General features: G+C 38.1%; 1 protein-coding gene across 3 annotated transcripts in view; it reads left to right on the top strand.

Moving 5' to 3' along the window:
• Window positions 1-18,286, top strand: part of LOC131044610 (uncharacterized) — a 122,496-nt gene that overhangs the window by 24,254 nt on the left and 79,956 nt on the right. For 2 of the 3 annotated variants that reach the window (XM_057977964.2, XM_057977962.2), the window contains exons 2-4: window positions 4,662-4,822; window positions 5,061-5,172; window positions 6,238-6,405. In XM_057977964.2, the coding sequence (XP_057833947.1) occupies window positions 4,800-4,822; window positions 5,061-5,172; window positions 6,238-6,405 (303 nt within the window). In that variant the 5' untranslated portion in view covers window positions 4,662-4,799. The remainder of the gene's footprint in view (window positions 1-4,661; window positions 4,823-5,060; window positions 5,173-6,237; window positions 6,406-18,286) is intronic. The other variant, XM_057977963.2, reaches the window with a different exon arrangement.

Below are 18,286 nucleotides of genomic sequence, written 5' to 3'. Positions count from 1 at the left end.
CAACTCATCCAACTTTGATGCCCAAAGGAAACTTCTAAAAATGAAGCTTCTCCTCACACCCTTGGCTGGTCTCTCACAGCTGTAGATGTGCAAACAATGGAGGTTTCTGTCTCCAAAGTTCTCAAAACCCTAAGGTTGCCAAGCTCCTCAAAGGAGATATGAAAAAGAAATGATATCCAAAATCATGAATAGAAATGAGTCTCCAATGACCTTTAAATAACCTTTCCTCAGGTTGCCCTAATTAGGGTTGGAACCCTAACACCTCAATCGAATTAATGAATTAAATAATAGTTACTTTATCCACATAATAATTGTCCCACTTAGGACATACACTTTATGTTATATGCTTTCTCCACTTATACTAACCTTTTATCTCTCTCTTCCCCATTTGCTCTCTCACTAGGAATAGGTGCATAGGAAAGGTGAAACTTAATATTATTAATATGTTTGAAGTGACCCAAGGAGAGATTATAAAGTAATATGCATCAACTTTGATATCTCTTTTAATTTTCTTTTTTTCCTCTCTCCTCATGGACACCTGACAAGGAAGCACCTCACTCTCTCTCTAGACTCATGTATGCCTTTGAAGGAGATTTTCTAGGGTTTAATGCAGTTTTAGACTGGCGACTTGGAGATAACAATACTGTCGACTAATTCCACCCACGTTTACTCTAAAGTGCCCTCAGAAATAGGAGAAATCACTAATCCAGTGTCCTCTGCCCGTCCTTATCAGTCTACGAGGACTTCGTTAATAGACAGATCTTGATATGTTGATTCTGGCTAAGAAGGGGACATTACAGTTTCCTGATTTCATATGGGCTAATATGTTAAGGATATATTAGTTTGTTTTGGTATGATTATATCATTATGGAACTCCATTTATGGGTTGTTCTCAAGGAGGACATTAAAACTCCTGTGCATGGGTTGCAGCGAGTTCAGTAAATTTCAAAGGATAAACAAGAATGGATGCATGTAATAGCATAGTAGAATTGTGTTGATCCCAAGCATGAACTTACGAAAATTCACAAATTCGAGTTCTTTTGCAATGTGGGGTTTACTTTCTGTTTTCTGGGTTTGACTTTGTTCCCACGGATAGGCACTGGATTTACTGTCTGTTAAGGAAGGTTTCTGAATCTCATCATGAAATTGTTTTAATTCTTCTTTGATTTTCTTTTTCAAGAGGTTGAGGGGTTTTGCCCTGACTAGAATTCTTAACCAAAATGCTGATTGTTTACAAATTCAAATTCTTTGACCAGCAAAAGAGTTTTTGGAAGTTTATCGTATTTTCAATTTTTTTGTAGTTTTTTGGATTTTTGACAATACATGGAAAATAATAAATGCAATACAATAAATATAGAACTGATAATAGTTTCCAGAATTTTGATTATTAATTGCAGCAAGTACAAATAAACAGTAAAGAGGATGTTTGATAGAATTAAGCCGTTCAAGGTTTACTAGGAGTCCAATGCTGGGGTTTGAGGGTGGAATTTGAGCCTGGAATGAAGCAGTGACTGAACCAAGCACCTCTAGTTGCTACCAATGGCTGCAAATGGCTTTATTTAACTCTAGGATAATTACCAAAAACTAATATTGAAGAATTATTCAGACCCAGTTGGAATTCCAAATTCTTGTCAGGCAAGATTCCCAAATTATGTCTCTTTTCCTCAAAGAATTGCTGCTGCTGCCCAAATCTGATATTTTTGTCACACCAAACCAATTGTGATTACTTATTATTACCACAACAATGAATTTACATACCAATAGTGGTGCCAAAGCCCTTTAGTTTATTTATTAATGGATCCCCAGGCAAGAGAATGGTACGTCTGGCCAAGGGAGCTGTACAGCTGGCATTTGTGGCTCATTTCTTGCTGGAAATCACACACAACTTGCTCAGATCTGCAGATTAAGACCAATTGATGCTGCTGTAGGTGTGTTCTTTGCTGACTGTAATCTCTAATGGTCAATTTCTGAGAAGATATTGTTGTTGTAATGTTGCTGAGGGTGTAGGATTCCGTCCACACCATCAAATAATAGAGGGTTTTTGTCCTCCCTGGGCTGCCATAGCTGGATACGTGCTGCTGCAGTCCTCCAATGTGCAAAGGTTGCAAAAATTAACAAATCATGAATGCCCAAATGAATCGTACAAGCCTCTTTAATCAAATCGAATCCTAGAGGCATCATAGAAAGATTCTTTGGAATCTTTTATTCTCTAAAAAGTGATGCCCACATTAGAGGGGATCTCCAACATGAATAAACAACCACCTTTTAAGTTATTGAAGTTCGCCTAGGAAGGTGTGCAAGGACTTTTAAAATAAAGTCGTTTATTATGTTTTATTAGTAACTTACAAGTTACTTTATTAGATTTCCTATTTTTAGAAAATGACTTAAGTAACTTTTATATTATAAAGTTACTTTATTATACCCACCAAAGTCAAAAGAAATGACTAATCTAAGTCCCCTTTGGCTAGCAAATTCATCTCCAAACATCAGCTTCACCTGTGGAGATGGGTGACAGGTGAATCTGAGGTCTGAATGGCACTAGAGAAGAGGGGACATTACACACGGATAGGCACTGGATTTACTGTCTGTTAAGGATGGTTTCTGAATCTCATCATAAAATTTATTTAATTATTCTTTGATTTTCTGTTTCAAGCGGTTGAGGGGTTTTGTTTCCTTGGTGTATGGTTGAGGTTCCCTGCTTCTTTGGGACATCACCATTGCTTTTTGTTATCTCAGAATGTTTCATAACGCTGCGGGATCAGTGATATGTGTGTGTTAATTGTATACAGGGTCCCCTGTTTTGTCCGAGAAGAATCTACCAATAAGTATGCCCGTGTATCCATGAAGGTTTTAAGGATACCTAGAAATTGCTTGATTCAAGTAGGAACACCCTCCTGAGTTTGGTAGAGCTCGAAGTGAAGAAGGTCGGTGTGGGCCTTGTTATTGTTGGGATTTTCCTGTTCTCAATCTGTTGATAGTTTTGAAGATGCATCAAAGGTCCTCTCCCTGACCTGAGCTATATTGAGATCCTTAGGAATGCAGGTTGCAGGAAAAAACACCAACAGAGTATATCCTCATTATTTGAACTCCAAAATCATTTTTGATGCCAAAATCATTGTAAGAACCTTTCTGTTTGGTTCCCGCTCCTCAGCAACTTATTTCGTTTTCTCTTTTTGATGTGGGTGGCAGGGCGATTTCATGTGTGTTGTAAGTCTTGGTGGGCACGCAGAAATGGTTTGGCTGGTTCTTGGTCATGTTTTTGTAGTTATGCTGGTCTTCCCCTGTATGGGAATATCTGTGTTGTCTCTCATTTCCTATAGTTGTTTTGGTATTCTCTTCTGTTGTAAGGAGTGTTTTGCATGTCATGGGGAAGAGCCCCTATTGAACCCTCTCTGTGATAGTACAAGCAAAACAATTCTTTTTCATTTCTGTTAGATCTGAAAAAGCTACTTTGCGTGTAATGACCAGTGCTTCCTAGAATAATATATATTCTCTTCTTATGCAGGACATGTGAGAGAAATTGTATTTTGTGTAGATTCTGTAGGGGCATCTGATATGTTAGGGCTCATCATTATTAATAGACAGAAACAAAGCAGTTCACTTTGGTGTTAGATTAATTTGTCAATTCACTTGCACACAATACTTATTTGTTCTTAATAAAATTAAATTATATGTGTCTCAAATCACTGGGTATCTATCAATATCATGGTGCAGATTTGGTTGCCTCCTTTTTAGTATGCAAAATGGTTCTACGTGATTTGAGAAACAAGAAAATGCTTTTTTTTCCCCAAAATTAAAAATGTGTAAGTACTGGCTGTTTAGGACAGATAAATTTGCTGCCTGGAGAGAAGTGCCAAAGTGTCTGGTGAAGGTGTGATTGCCCCAGTGATTGCAAATATACCACGCCATTTGTCTGTCTACCATGATGTTTGTTTATGTATCGTGGATAATGGTTAGGACTCTTCAACGAATGGTAAAATATTGCTGCAATTGCATAAATACCATGGTGGTGATTTCATACTGTTGGAAGTGGCAAGTTCACTATGGCACAGAGTCACTGGCAACTGCTGGGGAATTTGAAAGGGCATGACTTTTGATGCTTCCAGTGCATGGGAGGACCATGCCACGACTAGAAGAAAGGTTAGGATTACATTGGTTCTTCTTGGAAGTTTTGGAGAAGCGTAAGACACCATTGTTGAGCACCAAAAAACACAGTTCCAGTTCTCAGTGAAAAAGACCGGGGGTTGAAACAACCATCAAAGTTGTGTGATTCTTCTCATTTTAACAATTTACAAGTAATAAAATAGGCAAAAGTGTGATCGACACCAAGTTGGGTTTTCTCCTCCATAATAGGGGTTTGCCAGGGGAAAGTTAAAGCGTTAAGTGTGTATGGTTTTGTTTTGCATTTATATCCAGTTTATGTGAACATAGTTCAGCTTCGAAATAGTAAATAACAGTTATAAACAAGAGCACAATAAATTTTACTGATTTGTAATCCACAAAGCATAGTTTTGTAGACGATTATGGTTCACTTCATTTCTTATGTTTTGATGAGGCATGTGCTCTTGTTTATGCTATCTTATGTGTGGATTCTTTCACAGCATGAACTCTTCTAAATTTTTGAAGATTTTTCTTGAATTATAACTAACTTTATTATACAGGCAAATTTGAGACAGGTAATTGCCTTGGTGAGGCATTGTTTAAGGCTGTCTCATGGCATCTTTTGTATAAAGAATCAAAGCAGCAACTTGTACCATGGGCAGAATTTCTAGTGTAGGTGCTGAGAAGTGATATCCATAATGGCAAACAGCAAATGTAACAGGTTCACAAACCTAACCTTAGTTTCAGCTGCCAGATTTCAATTTATAAAAATGAATTAATGCTATTTGATTATGTATATTCTAATTTTGATCCCAGTTTGTTTATTATCTTTGGGCCTTGGCCTGTTTAGTAAATTTGGATTTTCTTTAATTGCTCCAACATTTTTTTCTCTGTGTATTTGTAGAGAAACATGTGCTGAGTAATTATGAATTAATTTTTGTTTCATTGGTAACATGCAGTGGAACCCTGAAGAAGCCAAATGAGACAATGAGGCTTATCATTACTGCAACTTTTGGAATTGTCTTGGGTTTTTTTATCGGGGTTTCATTCCCACGTATGGGTGTTTCAAAGGTGACTGTTTAAATTAATATTCCACTCTGGTTTAAATAACATTAAATTTGTTTTCAACTTGTGTCATTTTATGCTTTGTTTTTTTTCTTCTTGATCAGATAAGATATAAAAATTTATGTAAATTAAATATTTTTTACGATTTAATTTCCTGTAGCCCCAAATTTTAGAATGCATTCACACTTCATTGCCGACAATGCCATTCGAAGGCAAAGATGTTGCCTAAATGTCAACAACCATATATAAAGATGCATGACTCTCAAGCACACATGTATCTGGAAATCTTTGGAATTGTCATTGTTACATTAACATTATCCAACAATCTATTTGTTAAAAAGTGCATCATTTAAATTCAAACAGTGTTACTCTAAAATATTCTAATAAGAGTTTTCTGTATGTATTGATTAATGTCACAACTTTGAAAATGTAGGCAGCCATACACATGACAATGTAAAAACAAAAGGCCATTTTTGTTTATTAGGAGAAATGTTTGAAGATATTTAATGAAGCATGCCAAGATAAGTAAACATGGAAAATACGAAGATATTAATGAAGAATAAAGAAGTTGAATTGCAACATGTAGAATGATTGAAGATATAAATAAAGTACGCCAATTGTAAGATATTAACTTAGCATTCCAAGCTGAAGATATTAACAAACTTTATGACAATAAAGTAACAGCAAAGAACATACATGATGGGAAATGTTTTCAAAGAAAATCCAAGGCAGTGATAGTTCAGTAGCTAATTTATAGTTTAAAATAGTTTTAAAATCTATTCTAACATCTCCATGGTGTGGGAAAAAATTAAATTATATGGTGGACATAGCAAACATTTTTCTGTTGAAAATTGAAATGATTGGTCTGACAAAAAATTTGTGCAGTCTCCAACTTCTAATTGTAAAGTGCTTATCAGCATAATTTTTATTTTAATTTGATTTAAATAGATTGAAAAATGTTTACACATTTAATACCAGAAGCTCTTTTAGTTTTCACTAAATGGAATGTAGAAATCTCATGTCTTTAATAGATTCCGTTTATGAATTTTGCTCATTTTGTTTTAATTGCAGTTCAATTACTCAACTAAGTTGTTTGGATCTACATTTGAACTTCCATTCCCAGAGGATAGAAATTCAGGCTTAGAAACTCAAGTCATGCTGGGTCATGCCTGGACATCAATGTCTGGTTCAAATAATAGTAAATCTGCACAGGATTCTGGATCTAAGAGCAGCTCTAAGGTATTCCTTTGCACGATAATTAAGTTCTGTTCTTGAATTGAATTTATCATTGAGGTTGTATTGAGATTTGAAACAATATATTGTTTGAAGTTCTTTCTATCAAGTTTGTAAGATCTCTCTCCAATTCATGCCTTCTTGATTTGTGCTGATACCTAATAATCAAAGATCTGTTTGTCACCATTGTATGACTCATAGTAGAAAAAATTGTTAGGGAAAAAATCGGCAAACCAAAAGTATAAGATTATTTAAAAAAATGGGTAAGAAATTGGATTTTAAAAAATCGTAAAAATTTGTAGAAAAATAGACACAAACTACGTTTTTTTAAAAACTTAAGGGCATTTCCATAGCATAATAGAGATATAGAGAGTAAATAAAATAGAGTTTAACCCATGAATTGTAGAAAATAGATTTTGTTGTTTATATTCAGATTGCTGATTACATAGGCAAATATTCATTTAACTTTTTAAAAGGGTAGTCACCAAATACACCAAATAGTTGTCTAAGTCTGAGATCAAAGATTAGCTAAGTCTATGAAGTAGCTAAGATCAAAATTTATCAAACTGAGATCCAACTATTGTTAGGAATTTAGTAAAAGTGGAAGCCATATTGAAGTGATCCAAGACTTTCATTGTGATTGATGCAAGGAGTTTTCTAGGGTATTAGCTAAGTCTATGAAGTAGCTGAGATCAAAATTTATCAGACAGAGATCCAACAATTGTTAGGAATTTAGTAAAAGTGGAAGTCATTTTGAAGTGATCCAAGACTTTCATTGTGATTGAGACAAGGAGTTTAACCCATGAATTGTAGAAAATAGATATTTGTTGTTTATATTCATATTGCTGATTACATAAGCAGTTATTCATTTAACTTTTTAAAAGGATAGTCACCAAATACACCAAATAGTTGTCTATGTTTGAGATCAAATATTAGCTAAGTCTATGAAGTAGCTGAGATCAAAATTTATCAGACAGAGATCCAACAATCGTTAGGAATTTAGTAAAAGTGGAAGCCATTTTGAAGTGATCCAAGACTTTCATTGTGATTGAGGCAAGGAGTTTTCTTGGGGTAGTTCAATATTTGAGAAGCTTGTCAAATCATATTCCATAGTTGCAATGCTTTTATATTCCCTGATGGCAATTGGTAAGTCTTTTATATGGGGTAGAATTCAACAAAAGGCATTTGTTTAGCTGAAGTAAACGATTAGCAAGTCACTGGTTTTGGCAATACCTATCTTGCAACTACTATTTTAGGTAGAGACAAATTTTAATGGTTGTGTGTTGGAGGCTCTTTTATTACAACTATTTTAATTTGTTTGTTGTCATTCAAATCTATTTCATGGAGCACTTTAGATATATTGCTCACATAATGAATTGCATGTCTTTGTTTGTAACTATATATTTTATAAATTAAAAATCATATATCTATATCTACATATATTAAATATGTCTTTGAACGTTTAGTGTTGTGGTAGAAAAACTCCTTTGGTGAGGTAGCCACCAAGGTTCAAACCCCTACTGGGCCACTGAGCTCGTGGGCTTTCTACCTTTGTTGGGTCGTTAAGCTCATGGGTTTGAACAAGTGAACTATGGGAAATGATGAACCCCTCGAAAATGGACAAAATAACAAACTTCGTCAACGTTGATTCCACATTGACTCTGATTTTGTCTCAAACCAACCCTATTTCTAAGCAATTCAGTGATTTCATGCGTTTTCTAGGGTTTTGCAAGTTTTAACAATGATTTTTTTTCACTTTTTTGCCATTTTGGGGTTTTGAGCATGATTTTAACGTGATTTAAATGCAAAAAAACTTTGAAAATTGGGTCAACGCTGTTGGTTATCATTAGGGCCTGGCGGATTGCTATTGCCTTGGGCAACATTGGAATCCGCCAAAGGGGGCCAGCTCCTTCTCCTATATATAGGGCCAGGCTCTATACCTCTCGGCTCCGCCAAAAAGTCTTCACGCCACATCCAAACTCACCACGCCTCCTTGATAGGGGCGACCCTATCCATTTCGGTTACAAGGAATTAAATGAATTAATATGTTTAATTGCAAGAAGGCCGACATGATTAAGAAGTTTGCTACTCCTATAAATAAAGCATACACTTCACACAACATCAATTCAATTCAGTCTTTTGCAACAAGGTGCGAAATATACTAAGGAAGCGAAATTGATATTCAAGTCAATTAATTTACAGCGAACTATACTAAGAGGTGTGCAGATCAGTAACAGAAGACAGCGAACTTAAGCAAGGCAGCATATCATCTTCAAGAGATAAAGAACTCCATAGAAGGGTTGCTGCTACCATTGTTACATACAGCAAGTCAGATTAGAAGAACTGCAATTCATGACCTCCATTAGCAAACTAATTGTGAAGGCCTCTATGTCATCTCCCTCGTGACTGCAACATCTATACTCCAGACAAGTGTGTAATTATCAGTTGAATTCAAAACCATAATCAGATCTGTGGATCTTTTCAGGCTGGGTTTTTCCACCCAGGAGGTTTTCCCAGGGTATCTTTGTCTTCTCTTTATGCATTCATTTTCTGTTTCTATGCTTAAATCTGAAAACAATAAATCTAATTAAACCTAGTTATCAACAATTCTAATTTTCTAAGTGTTATGTAATTTGAAAGTACTAAAACTAACAAACGCTCGGTCAACGATTTTTTCATGAATCGGGATTTTTTCGGGGAATAAATCAGCTAGCTCTAGGATTCGGGATTAATCGGGTATAATCGCGATTTTTTGCAGACTATTGCTTCATTGGTATGACTAGCTTCTACTTCTAAGTTATGACTTATTGCTATGCTGTAAATGCTTCTATATTGAAATACTACAAGTCAATTCATGTTTTTCCATGGAGTTATATGTACCGTTTTCCAGGTTTTTTGTTTGTTTTAGAAGTGTCAAAATGAAATAAATTAGTTTCATAAATATGTTCTTGGATATTTGGTTATTGCTCATTATGACTATATATTGCATCAGTCTTTCTACATCTGGCTGATCAGGTATGGTTTCTACATCTGTGTTCCAAGTGTGCATTGTTGAACTACATTGCCAGTTAAATTTCTTCATTACTTTTTTTTCTTGTACAATAACTTGTTTATTGTTGTTGAATATATAATCTATACATCTGGTGTCGTTGTCTGTACAAATTACAAACCATGGATGTGGATGGTGACATTGAAGAAAATCTGTTTGACAGAGAATTGAAGGATGACCAAGCAGTTGTATATGCAGAGCATTTGACCCGACAAAGTCCAAAAATGAACGAGAAAACAGTTGGTGTAGGACTTATCCTTCTTGTGGGGCATTATCATGCAAGAGTTATTAAGAAAGACAGGGAAAATCTACAAGTAACACTATAACAAGTTGAAAAGAGGTTCTTATCAACCAAACACCAGGCCTACTGATAGCACACTTGCCCAGATTATTTGCTGATGATCACTGGATCGTAGAAGTCGAGAATAGCCAAGCACAAATCTGCCACAGATGCTAGAGTAGAATTCATCCATGAAAAGCTAAAAAAGAATGTCATTGTTGAAGTGATGAATGAAGGGAAGATTGGTCAGTCAATGTCCAAAGCTCCCAAAAAAGAAGGGTAATGGTGGGAGCCCCATTTTGTATGAATTATAGTAAGAAGATCTGCATGTCTAAGGAAAAGGAGTATAAGGAATGCGATGCCCCTGGAGGTAGACATGAGACTTCTACCTTGAGAGGTTATTTCCTGAAGAGAGCTGTCATATCTCTAGACTTGACTTCATGCATAAAGTTGTTTCTTAGGATGATCCCATGCTCTTGGCAGGTTTGTGCACCATTAATTTTAGGAAAATGATGGTCAAATTAGTTCGAGTCATCCCTCACATTACTGCAGCCATTTATGCCCTTCCCCATCATCTTTCATTTATGCTTTTGACTGGTGGTGTTGAATGCCTTCGATGAAATGTCTTGATGGAGTGCCCATTTCTTGGTTAAGTTCCTTTCCTATGGGTCAAGTGCCTAGAGGTCCTTGTTCTCCTCTGTCAGGGTAGTCCCTTGCTCTCATTTGTCTGGAGAGAGCATAAATGTTTCTGGATCATGTACACTTCCTGAGAGAGATGTTTAGGAGGCTTGGGGTATATCTGGGTTTTAGTTTCAATGAATTTGCTATTAGACATCCCTAATATGGACATGGCCTTTGCAACTCAAGAATTAGGGGTGGTGCATGCAATTGAATTGGAGGGCTGCATTGATGCTTAGATTGTCAGCCGAAGCCCTCTCAAGATTGTCTTGAGCATTTAGGTGACAATAGAGAGGGCAGTGGGGAGCAAGAAAAGCACGGAGCAGAGAGAATGGACAATAAGGGATGTGAACAAGGAATAAGGGGTGGTTTTATGTGAGCTTTCTAACGAAAATAGAGAGGGCAGTGGGGACCAAGAAAGCACGGAGCAGAGAGAATGTTCAATAAGGGATATGAACAAGGAATGTTCCCATTCACATCCCGTGGGTGAAAAGACACTGATTATATCAGGCATTGCATGATCTAATTGCATAGATAGATGCTAACAATGATATCTAGTGGATGGTTGGCATGGTTGACAGGACATGTGTGACAAGGTGGTGGCAGAGAACGAAAAGTTTTATGAGTTTACTAAATAACAGCAAGACATGCAATTTTTTGACCTCTTTGATTGAATAGATTGGGCATCCATGCTTGAGCTAGAGCACTCTGATAAATGGCTTAACCTCTATTCTCAATGGGATAAATCCATCCACTCAAGGGATATCCATGCTTGAGCTAGAGCACTCTGATCAATGGCTTAACCTCTATTCTCAATGGGATACATCCATCCACTCAAGGGATTGTAGAATATTTACATTATTTAGATCATTTAGGCTCAGGCTGGATGGGCACAAGCAAGTGATGATCTGACAGAGGCTCGTGATTATTTGAGTGCTGATAGAGACAATTTATATGAGGATATTGAGGCATTCTTGGCATAGTGTTGGCGTGTATTTTGTACACAATCATACACAGAATAAAATACCAATAGGCATCTTATCCTCTCTTGAGAAAATAGTCTCTAACTGCTGAAGATCTGCCAAAAGGATCAGTTAGATGGACTCCAAGGTTCTTTTAGTGGGGTCTCCACGTGTGGACAAGCGTTTTTAGTGGTATGATGTGATTTGCTGTCTCCTCCAAGGGGTCTTACGTATTCAAAGCTCGAAGATTTTACTAATCTAAAAGGAACTTTCAAAAAAAAATAGCAAAGGATAGGGTTTAAGAGGTCTAATCTAGCCTAACCCTATGAACTACTTAGCATGAATGAGATTTGGCAAGACTCAACCAACTTCAATTTTGCCATAAGATAACAACTCAATTGAAATTAGTGCGATCTTCTAAGGTAATAATGATGTTCAATGCATCAAAGACCAAGGACACTACTACGAAGGTACATATCCTGGATACGAAAATGCTTGAAGGTTAGGGACTCAAAATGTTCTCCAGTCGACCACGCAAGGCGTTCCTACAATCAGCAAGAAGCTAGTGGTTTGGATTGTGAATCCTACCAAATATCAAATCTCACACTTAGTCTTTCAAATTAACAAACTACTTCGATTGAGCGTGATTCAAGTACATCCAACAACCATGAAGATAACTCAAGAAATTTGCAACAAAACACCATAACTTCAATATTTTATTGATTTCCAAGTCATCATATACAACAATTGCTTGAATTTCTCTCTTCAAGACTCAATCTTGCTACAAAATAAAAATTGCTTCTAACTCTAATCTCTCTTATATCAACTATTGACTATTACTCTATTCCTCTATTACACTATTATCAAATGAAATGAAAAATGGGGGTATAAATAGCATCCCCAGTTACAATGAAAGGTCCAGATTGAAAATAAATCAATGGACAAGATCATGACACCTAAGCCCTAATTAGGGTTTGTTACAAATGACCTCCTTTTTACTGAACAATATTAAATACATAGCCAAATATTAAATTTGGCACAAAAATCTAGGAGGTATCAACCAATGAGAAATAAGATGTCATGTCATCTGCAACAACCTTTCATCTAGAATCTTATTCCCTTTCCAATTCTCTTTCTTAGCATATGCAATGAATTTTGTCACGATTCCTTCGATTTCTGTGATTGGAATCTCGGGAAGATTCTTGATACTCTCTTCTAAGTGGATGACCTGATCGAATGCATCTAGAAGAGCTGCGTCCCAAGTAGGTTCAAGTTCCTTTGTTCTATCAATCAGGAGCATGGTAGCATACATCTGATCATACTGCTCATCTGTAACATCTGCGTCCTTTCGAAAGATGATCTTGATTCTATCCTCAAATTCTTGTATATCCACATCTGTCTCGACCTCGATCCTTCTGCCAAGAATGGTACGAAGTACCTCAAATACTCTGTCTTGGATCGGATTGATCACCTCCTCAACTTGACCACATCTAACACTGATGTCCTCGAAGAGAACACTCTTTATATGAAGTAAGGTTGACCACTGAAACAAACTGTGAGAATCACCTTCTAAGATCCTCTCCTGCGTTAAAATTCTTCTGGATGTGTGTCTTATTACTTTCAAGACAGGGATGACAACGTCCTTGGTATGGGCAAATGCAGCTACTGTTGCCATCAATCTGTGAATAATCTCAAGAACTTGGATAGCCTGATGAATGATCTTCGACATCCTTGTAACAAACTCTATGGCCACTGTATGAGATCTATCCATCCAACTACATGTACGCTGGACCAGGTTCCTGAATCTTTCTGCTTCATTGATCGATTGAAGGGGCAATGCCTGCACTGGTGATCTAACTGGATCCTGACGTCCCAAAGGTTCATTGATGTGACTGAAATATGTCCTCCATGCACCGACCTCTCTCTCAAGCTTTCTATTCTTTTCTACTTCTTCTCTAAGCTTGTCCTTCAATGCCTCAAATGTGTCGGTGGCATCATCTAAAGTCTGCTCTGCTGTGGATGGTCCTAACTCAATAGTCTGTATATGATAGTCTTCTGCTAGGATCTCACCCTCATATTTGTCTGCTGCCGGTGTAGCTATCTGCAGTTTTCTAGATCCAGTCTCATCTCGAATCATCTTGGACATCTTTGTAGCCTTCTTCTTCTCTGTTGTCATATGTGAACGTCCCACAAGGCTCTCTAAATCAATTGCACTGTCCTCGTCTTCAATTACGATCACCTTAGTCAATCTTTCCTTCAACCAATCTGGGATATTCGATCTTGTCTCTTGAACTTGGATTTCTTTATGTACTATTTCTTCCTGTCTGGGAGGAGATGTTACTTCATTATCTTCTTCTAACTCATAATCTTGGAGAGATCCATCGGATGAAACATGCTGTGCCTGTCCTTCCTCCTGTCTGTCATTCTGTACCATCGATTCCATGGACTCTTCTACTCGAATTGTACTATTCTCTGGTCTAGAAGAAGTAACTGGTACTTGATCTTTGTTGGCCCCTTGCTTTTTCTTGGAAGGCTCTTTCTTTTCTGATCTTTCCTTTCTCTTCGAACCTCTCGAATGGAGATTGCCCTCACTGGCACATCGAAGGTTACTTTCACCTGAATTCCTAGGATTAGGATTGCCTTCACTAACACTTGCTCCACCTTCGGCTGGCTTTTCTTCCAAAGTAAAAGACATAGCTATGCCTTGCTCTCTCAACTTCTGATGCTGAACGTCTACCCATCTGCGAGTACAAGACAAGACTGGTGCCATCAAATCATCTAAATCCACGACCTCAGGTTCATTCCAATTCAAACTAATTGTTTTGCTTTCTCTATCATATGAAGATTGGATGTGCCTGCCATTGTCCTGAGCTTGGTCGGCCACTCTATAAATCCTGCATTTCCTGATGAAATCCAAAGGCAATCTAGAATGTATCTTTCGTTTCACTTCGAGATCATCTAGGAGGTTCATCATAAAATCTTCAATCTGGTGCTTATGTCTAAATCTTCTACTGACCGTCTCCTCTAAATGTCCATGGGGATCAAAGCTATTCCTCCAAGCAAAAGATGAAAAAGAATACAAAGCTAACTCCTTCTCTGCGTCATCCATGGCTAAGACATTAGGACATACCTCGACTGAATTACCCAAAATAATAGGTACCTGAATTCCATTCTAATGTCTGTGTCTGAATGCCTTCACATATGCTGCCAACTGCCTTGTTACTTCAAGTAACACAATTCTGTCTGTCGGGTACCTCGGCAACATGTATGGAGGTAAAGGACATCCATGCACTCTAATGTAAGTGAACTTGGGAAACTGAATGAACCAAGCACCGTACCTCTTGATGAATTCCTGGGCATCCTGAGACAATCTGTTGTGAATCCCTCCTTGCAACGTCCTTGTGATGTTCATCGTGAAAGTATCATTGACTAATTTGTAGTTCTTTCCTGGCGGATGATGCAAGTAGGTATAGGATTCACAAGCTCTGACCTCGCCGGGTCCTCTTCCAATCACTCCTCTGTGAGGTAGTCCTGCGTACTCAACGCTCCTGATTAAGGCATAGATGACGTATGAACTCATGTGGAAGGACTTAGTAGCCCTGAGTCTTCTCAACTGTACGTCTAAGCAATGGCTAATTATGCTAGCCCAATGTATCGTACCCTTCGCTTGAACAATCACCTGGATGAAGTAAAACATCCATTTCTCAAAATAGAAGGCATGAGGTGCTCCTGTAACTCTGTTGAGCATGGTAATCAAATCTCTGTACTCCTCTTGGAAATCAATCCTGTGTGGTGTGTTCGGTACTTTGCTCAGACGGGGACGACTCTTGAGTAGCCAGTTCTTGTTGATTATGCTTAGGCAAGCATCTGGATCATCATCGTACACTGATCTGGCTCCTTCAATGCTCTTGTATATCATGTCCCTGTGCTCTGGAAGATGGAAGGCTTCACTTATGGCTTCCTCTGAAAGGTACGCCAAAGTGTTTCCCTCATTGGACACAATTGTCCTGGACTGTGGATTGTAGTGACGGGCACACTCGATCATCAACTCGTGGCACTGAATAGCTGGAGGAAAGCCGGCCGCCTTAATGATGCCACTCTCTATTATTCTCCGAGCGACAGGTGATGGCTTGCCGATGTAAGGGACCTCTCGGAACTTCTTCGTGCTAAAGTTCCCCAAGTTTGTATCTCCAATGTTGCTCCACTTCGACACGATCTTGGTCTCCACTTCTTCGGTCTTCTGATCTTCTTTCATGAGAGCCGAGCGGCTGGTGGATGCTCCCGCCTTTGGGGTCGCCATACCTACACAACATTTCATTATAAGAACTATGTTTTGCAATAAATAGCGTAAATAAGAGAGACAAATTTTTAGGAAACCTCATGATAAGTCTCTAGAGTTATCATTTCCTAAAAAACAACGATTGAGCCAAGAGATTCAAAATTTCAAAATTTCAAAATTCGAAATATGACGATGAATGAATAAAGCAATAATAATTAAATCGCCATACCTCGATAGAGAGCTAACTCTAGAATGCAAAAACAAAATTCGCCTAGGCAAAAATTGAGGTATAAAATAATCTTCAATATGATCTCCTCAAAATTGACTTCGCCACCTCTGGAGAGAACGTGATCTTCAAGTATCGCCTTAGACGTGGTCTTAAATGATCTTCAAATTCGCCTTTGACAAATCGCCCAAACAAATCCTCCAAGTCTTTAGCAAATTCGCCTTAATGTATCCTCAAGATCGCATTTGGTGTGGTCTTCAAATTCGTACCACCTTTTGATAACGAAGCGCCACCCTTGGATGAATGAAATTCGCACCACCTTTGGTCTTCAACGCAATTCGCACTCCACACTTAATGATATACTTCGCATCACCTTCGCTTCTCCTCAAGATCGCATGTGAAGGATAAAAATAATGATGTGAGAATGAACATTTCACTCCCCTTATAAATAGAGCGCTCATCCTTTCACCCCTTAGGCCGACTTGACAAATAAAACCATTTTTTAAATGATTTGCAATAAAATAACAAGGCCGACTTGCTTAATTGGGCGTTTCAAATCGATTTTTATATTAATTAAATAATTAATTATTAATGCCTTGCGTTTTTTAAATGAGAATTTCGATTTTTAATAAAGGCAAAAAATAATTAATAAAAGATAACGCCATATTAAATGCTAAATAAAATGGATATTCAATTTTTAAATTGATTTAGCATTTGAGGAAAATTCGAATTGCTCACTTGGCGCCAAAATTGGAAAAAGGAAGGGACGTACCTCATCGCTCTGGTCCCTTGGAGAGGGACAGGAGCGATCCATGATTTTGGTCTTGATTTTGCATTTCTTACGTCCAACTCCTTCATCTTCGTGTTGAAAATCGATCATCATGATGAGTCCTTTGAATTTGATCATCTTGCATGCGTACTTAAAGGCCTCTTGAATGTTCATCGCCCTTGTCCCTTGGAGAGGGACAGGAGCGATCTCCAAATTTCTACGTCCATCTTGCATCTTTTAACTTCGATCTTTATTGTTGGCGAATAACATCCTTTGTCCGTGTCTTTTGCGCTTATTCCATTTGTCTTCATTATGTGTTTGGACGCATTAAAGGGATCATCGCCCTTGTCCCTTGGAGAGGGACAGGAGCGATCCACGTTTTCTCCTTGACCTTGGCAACTTTAAACTTCAATCTTCGTTGTGATGTCTTCCAAACGATGTCCCTTGCCTTGCTTATCCTCGCCTAGCTTTGATCTACGCGTGCTTTTGATGATATCGCCCTGGTCCTTGTCCAAAGGACAGGAGCGATGTGAGCTTTTACCTTGATTGGCAATGTTTGGACGTTCAAAACCCTTGCGAATTATCTTCAAACGATGCCTTGGACCATATGCTATCTTATGACGTCTTGACTTAGCTTGAACTTGAAGCAAAACGAGGAATCCAAAGCAAATCGCCCTGGTCCCTTCCTGAGGGACAGGAGCGATATAGTCTCCATGCTCAAAATGATGATCATTTTACGTTCAAAACTCTTGTATATCATCTTTTATCATACCATGGACCTTCTAAAACATTGCAACATCTTGTCCTTACGTAAAAACTTGCATGAAATGGCCAATGCATCTAACATCGCCCTGGTCCCTAGGAGAGGGACAGGAGCGATCTATGTTATAGGGTGCCAATCTCTTCATTTTAACGTCCTTTGAGTGCTTGCGCATGATGAAGACGCCTCGAAATGTCCCTCGCCACCTTGTCTTGACTTGTGTCGACCTTGAACTTGCATAGGAAGTAACATCGCTATTGTATCGCCCTGGTCCCTTGGAGAGGGACAGGAGCGATCCTTCCCTTGTGGCCTTCATCTCACTTTGCCAGGTTCCAAGTTTATATTCAACGGACTCGTCCTTCTTCACTCCATTCGTCCATGCCTTGACATCATCTGTAACTTTGCAAGAAAAGCAATTATATCAAAAATTGCTCTGGTCCCTTCTTGAGGGACAGGAGCGAACTAGGCATTTAACACTGTTATGGACGTCCCAAAAATCTTCAATTTATATTCAACGCATTTATCTCATGTTTTCCCTTGTTTTTGAACGTAAACTTGCCTTGATTTTAGCTCGGATCTTGCCTAATGAAGGAAATCGCTCTGGTCCCTGGGAGAGGGACGAGAGCTACAAGGTACCTCGCCCTGGTCCCTTGGAGAGGGACAGGAGCGATTTGGTCAATATAGGTCATTCTCCTTCGTTTTTGCATATCAAATTATATTCATTTGGCAAGCATCTTCCCTTGGACGTCCTCAAATCATTAAGTTTTCGAAATCTTGCAAGGACAAGGCGAAATTTGAATTGTAGCTCCGGTCCTTCACTGAGGGACAGGAGCGATTTTGCTCCTGGAGGCATTTCTGTGCTCATGAAAATCTTCAATTTATAT

The sequence above is a fragment of the Cryptomeria japonica genome, chromosome 1 (assembly GCF_030272615.1).
Source record: "Cryptomeria japonica chromosome 1, Sugi_1.0, whole genome shotgun sequence".
NCBI lineage: Eukaryota > Viridiplantae > Streptophyta > Pinopsida > Cupressales > Cupressaceae > Cryptomeria > Cryptomeria japonica.
This window is presented reverse-complemented; position numbering and strand designations above follow the sequence as displayed.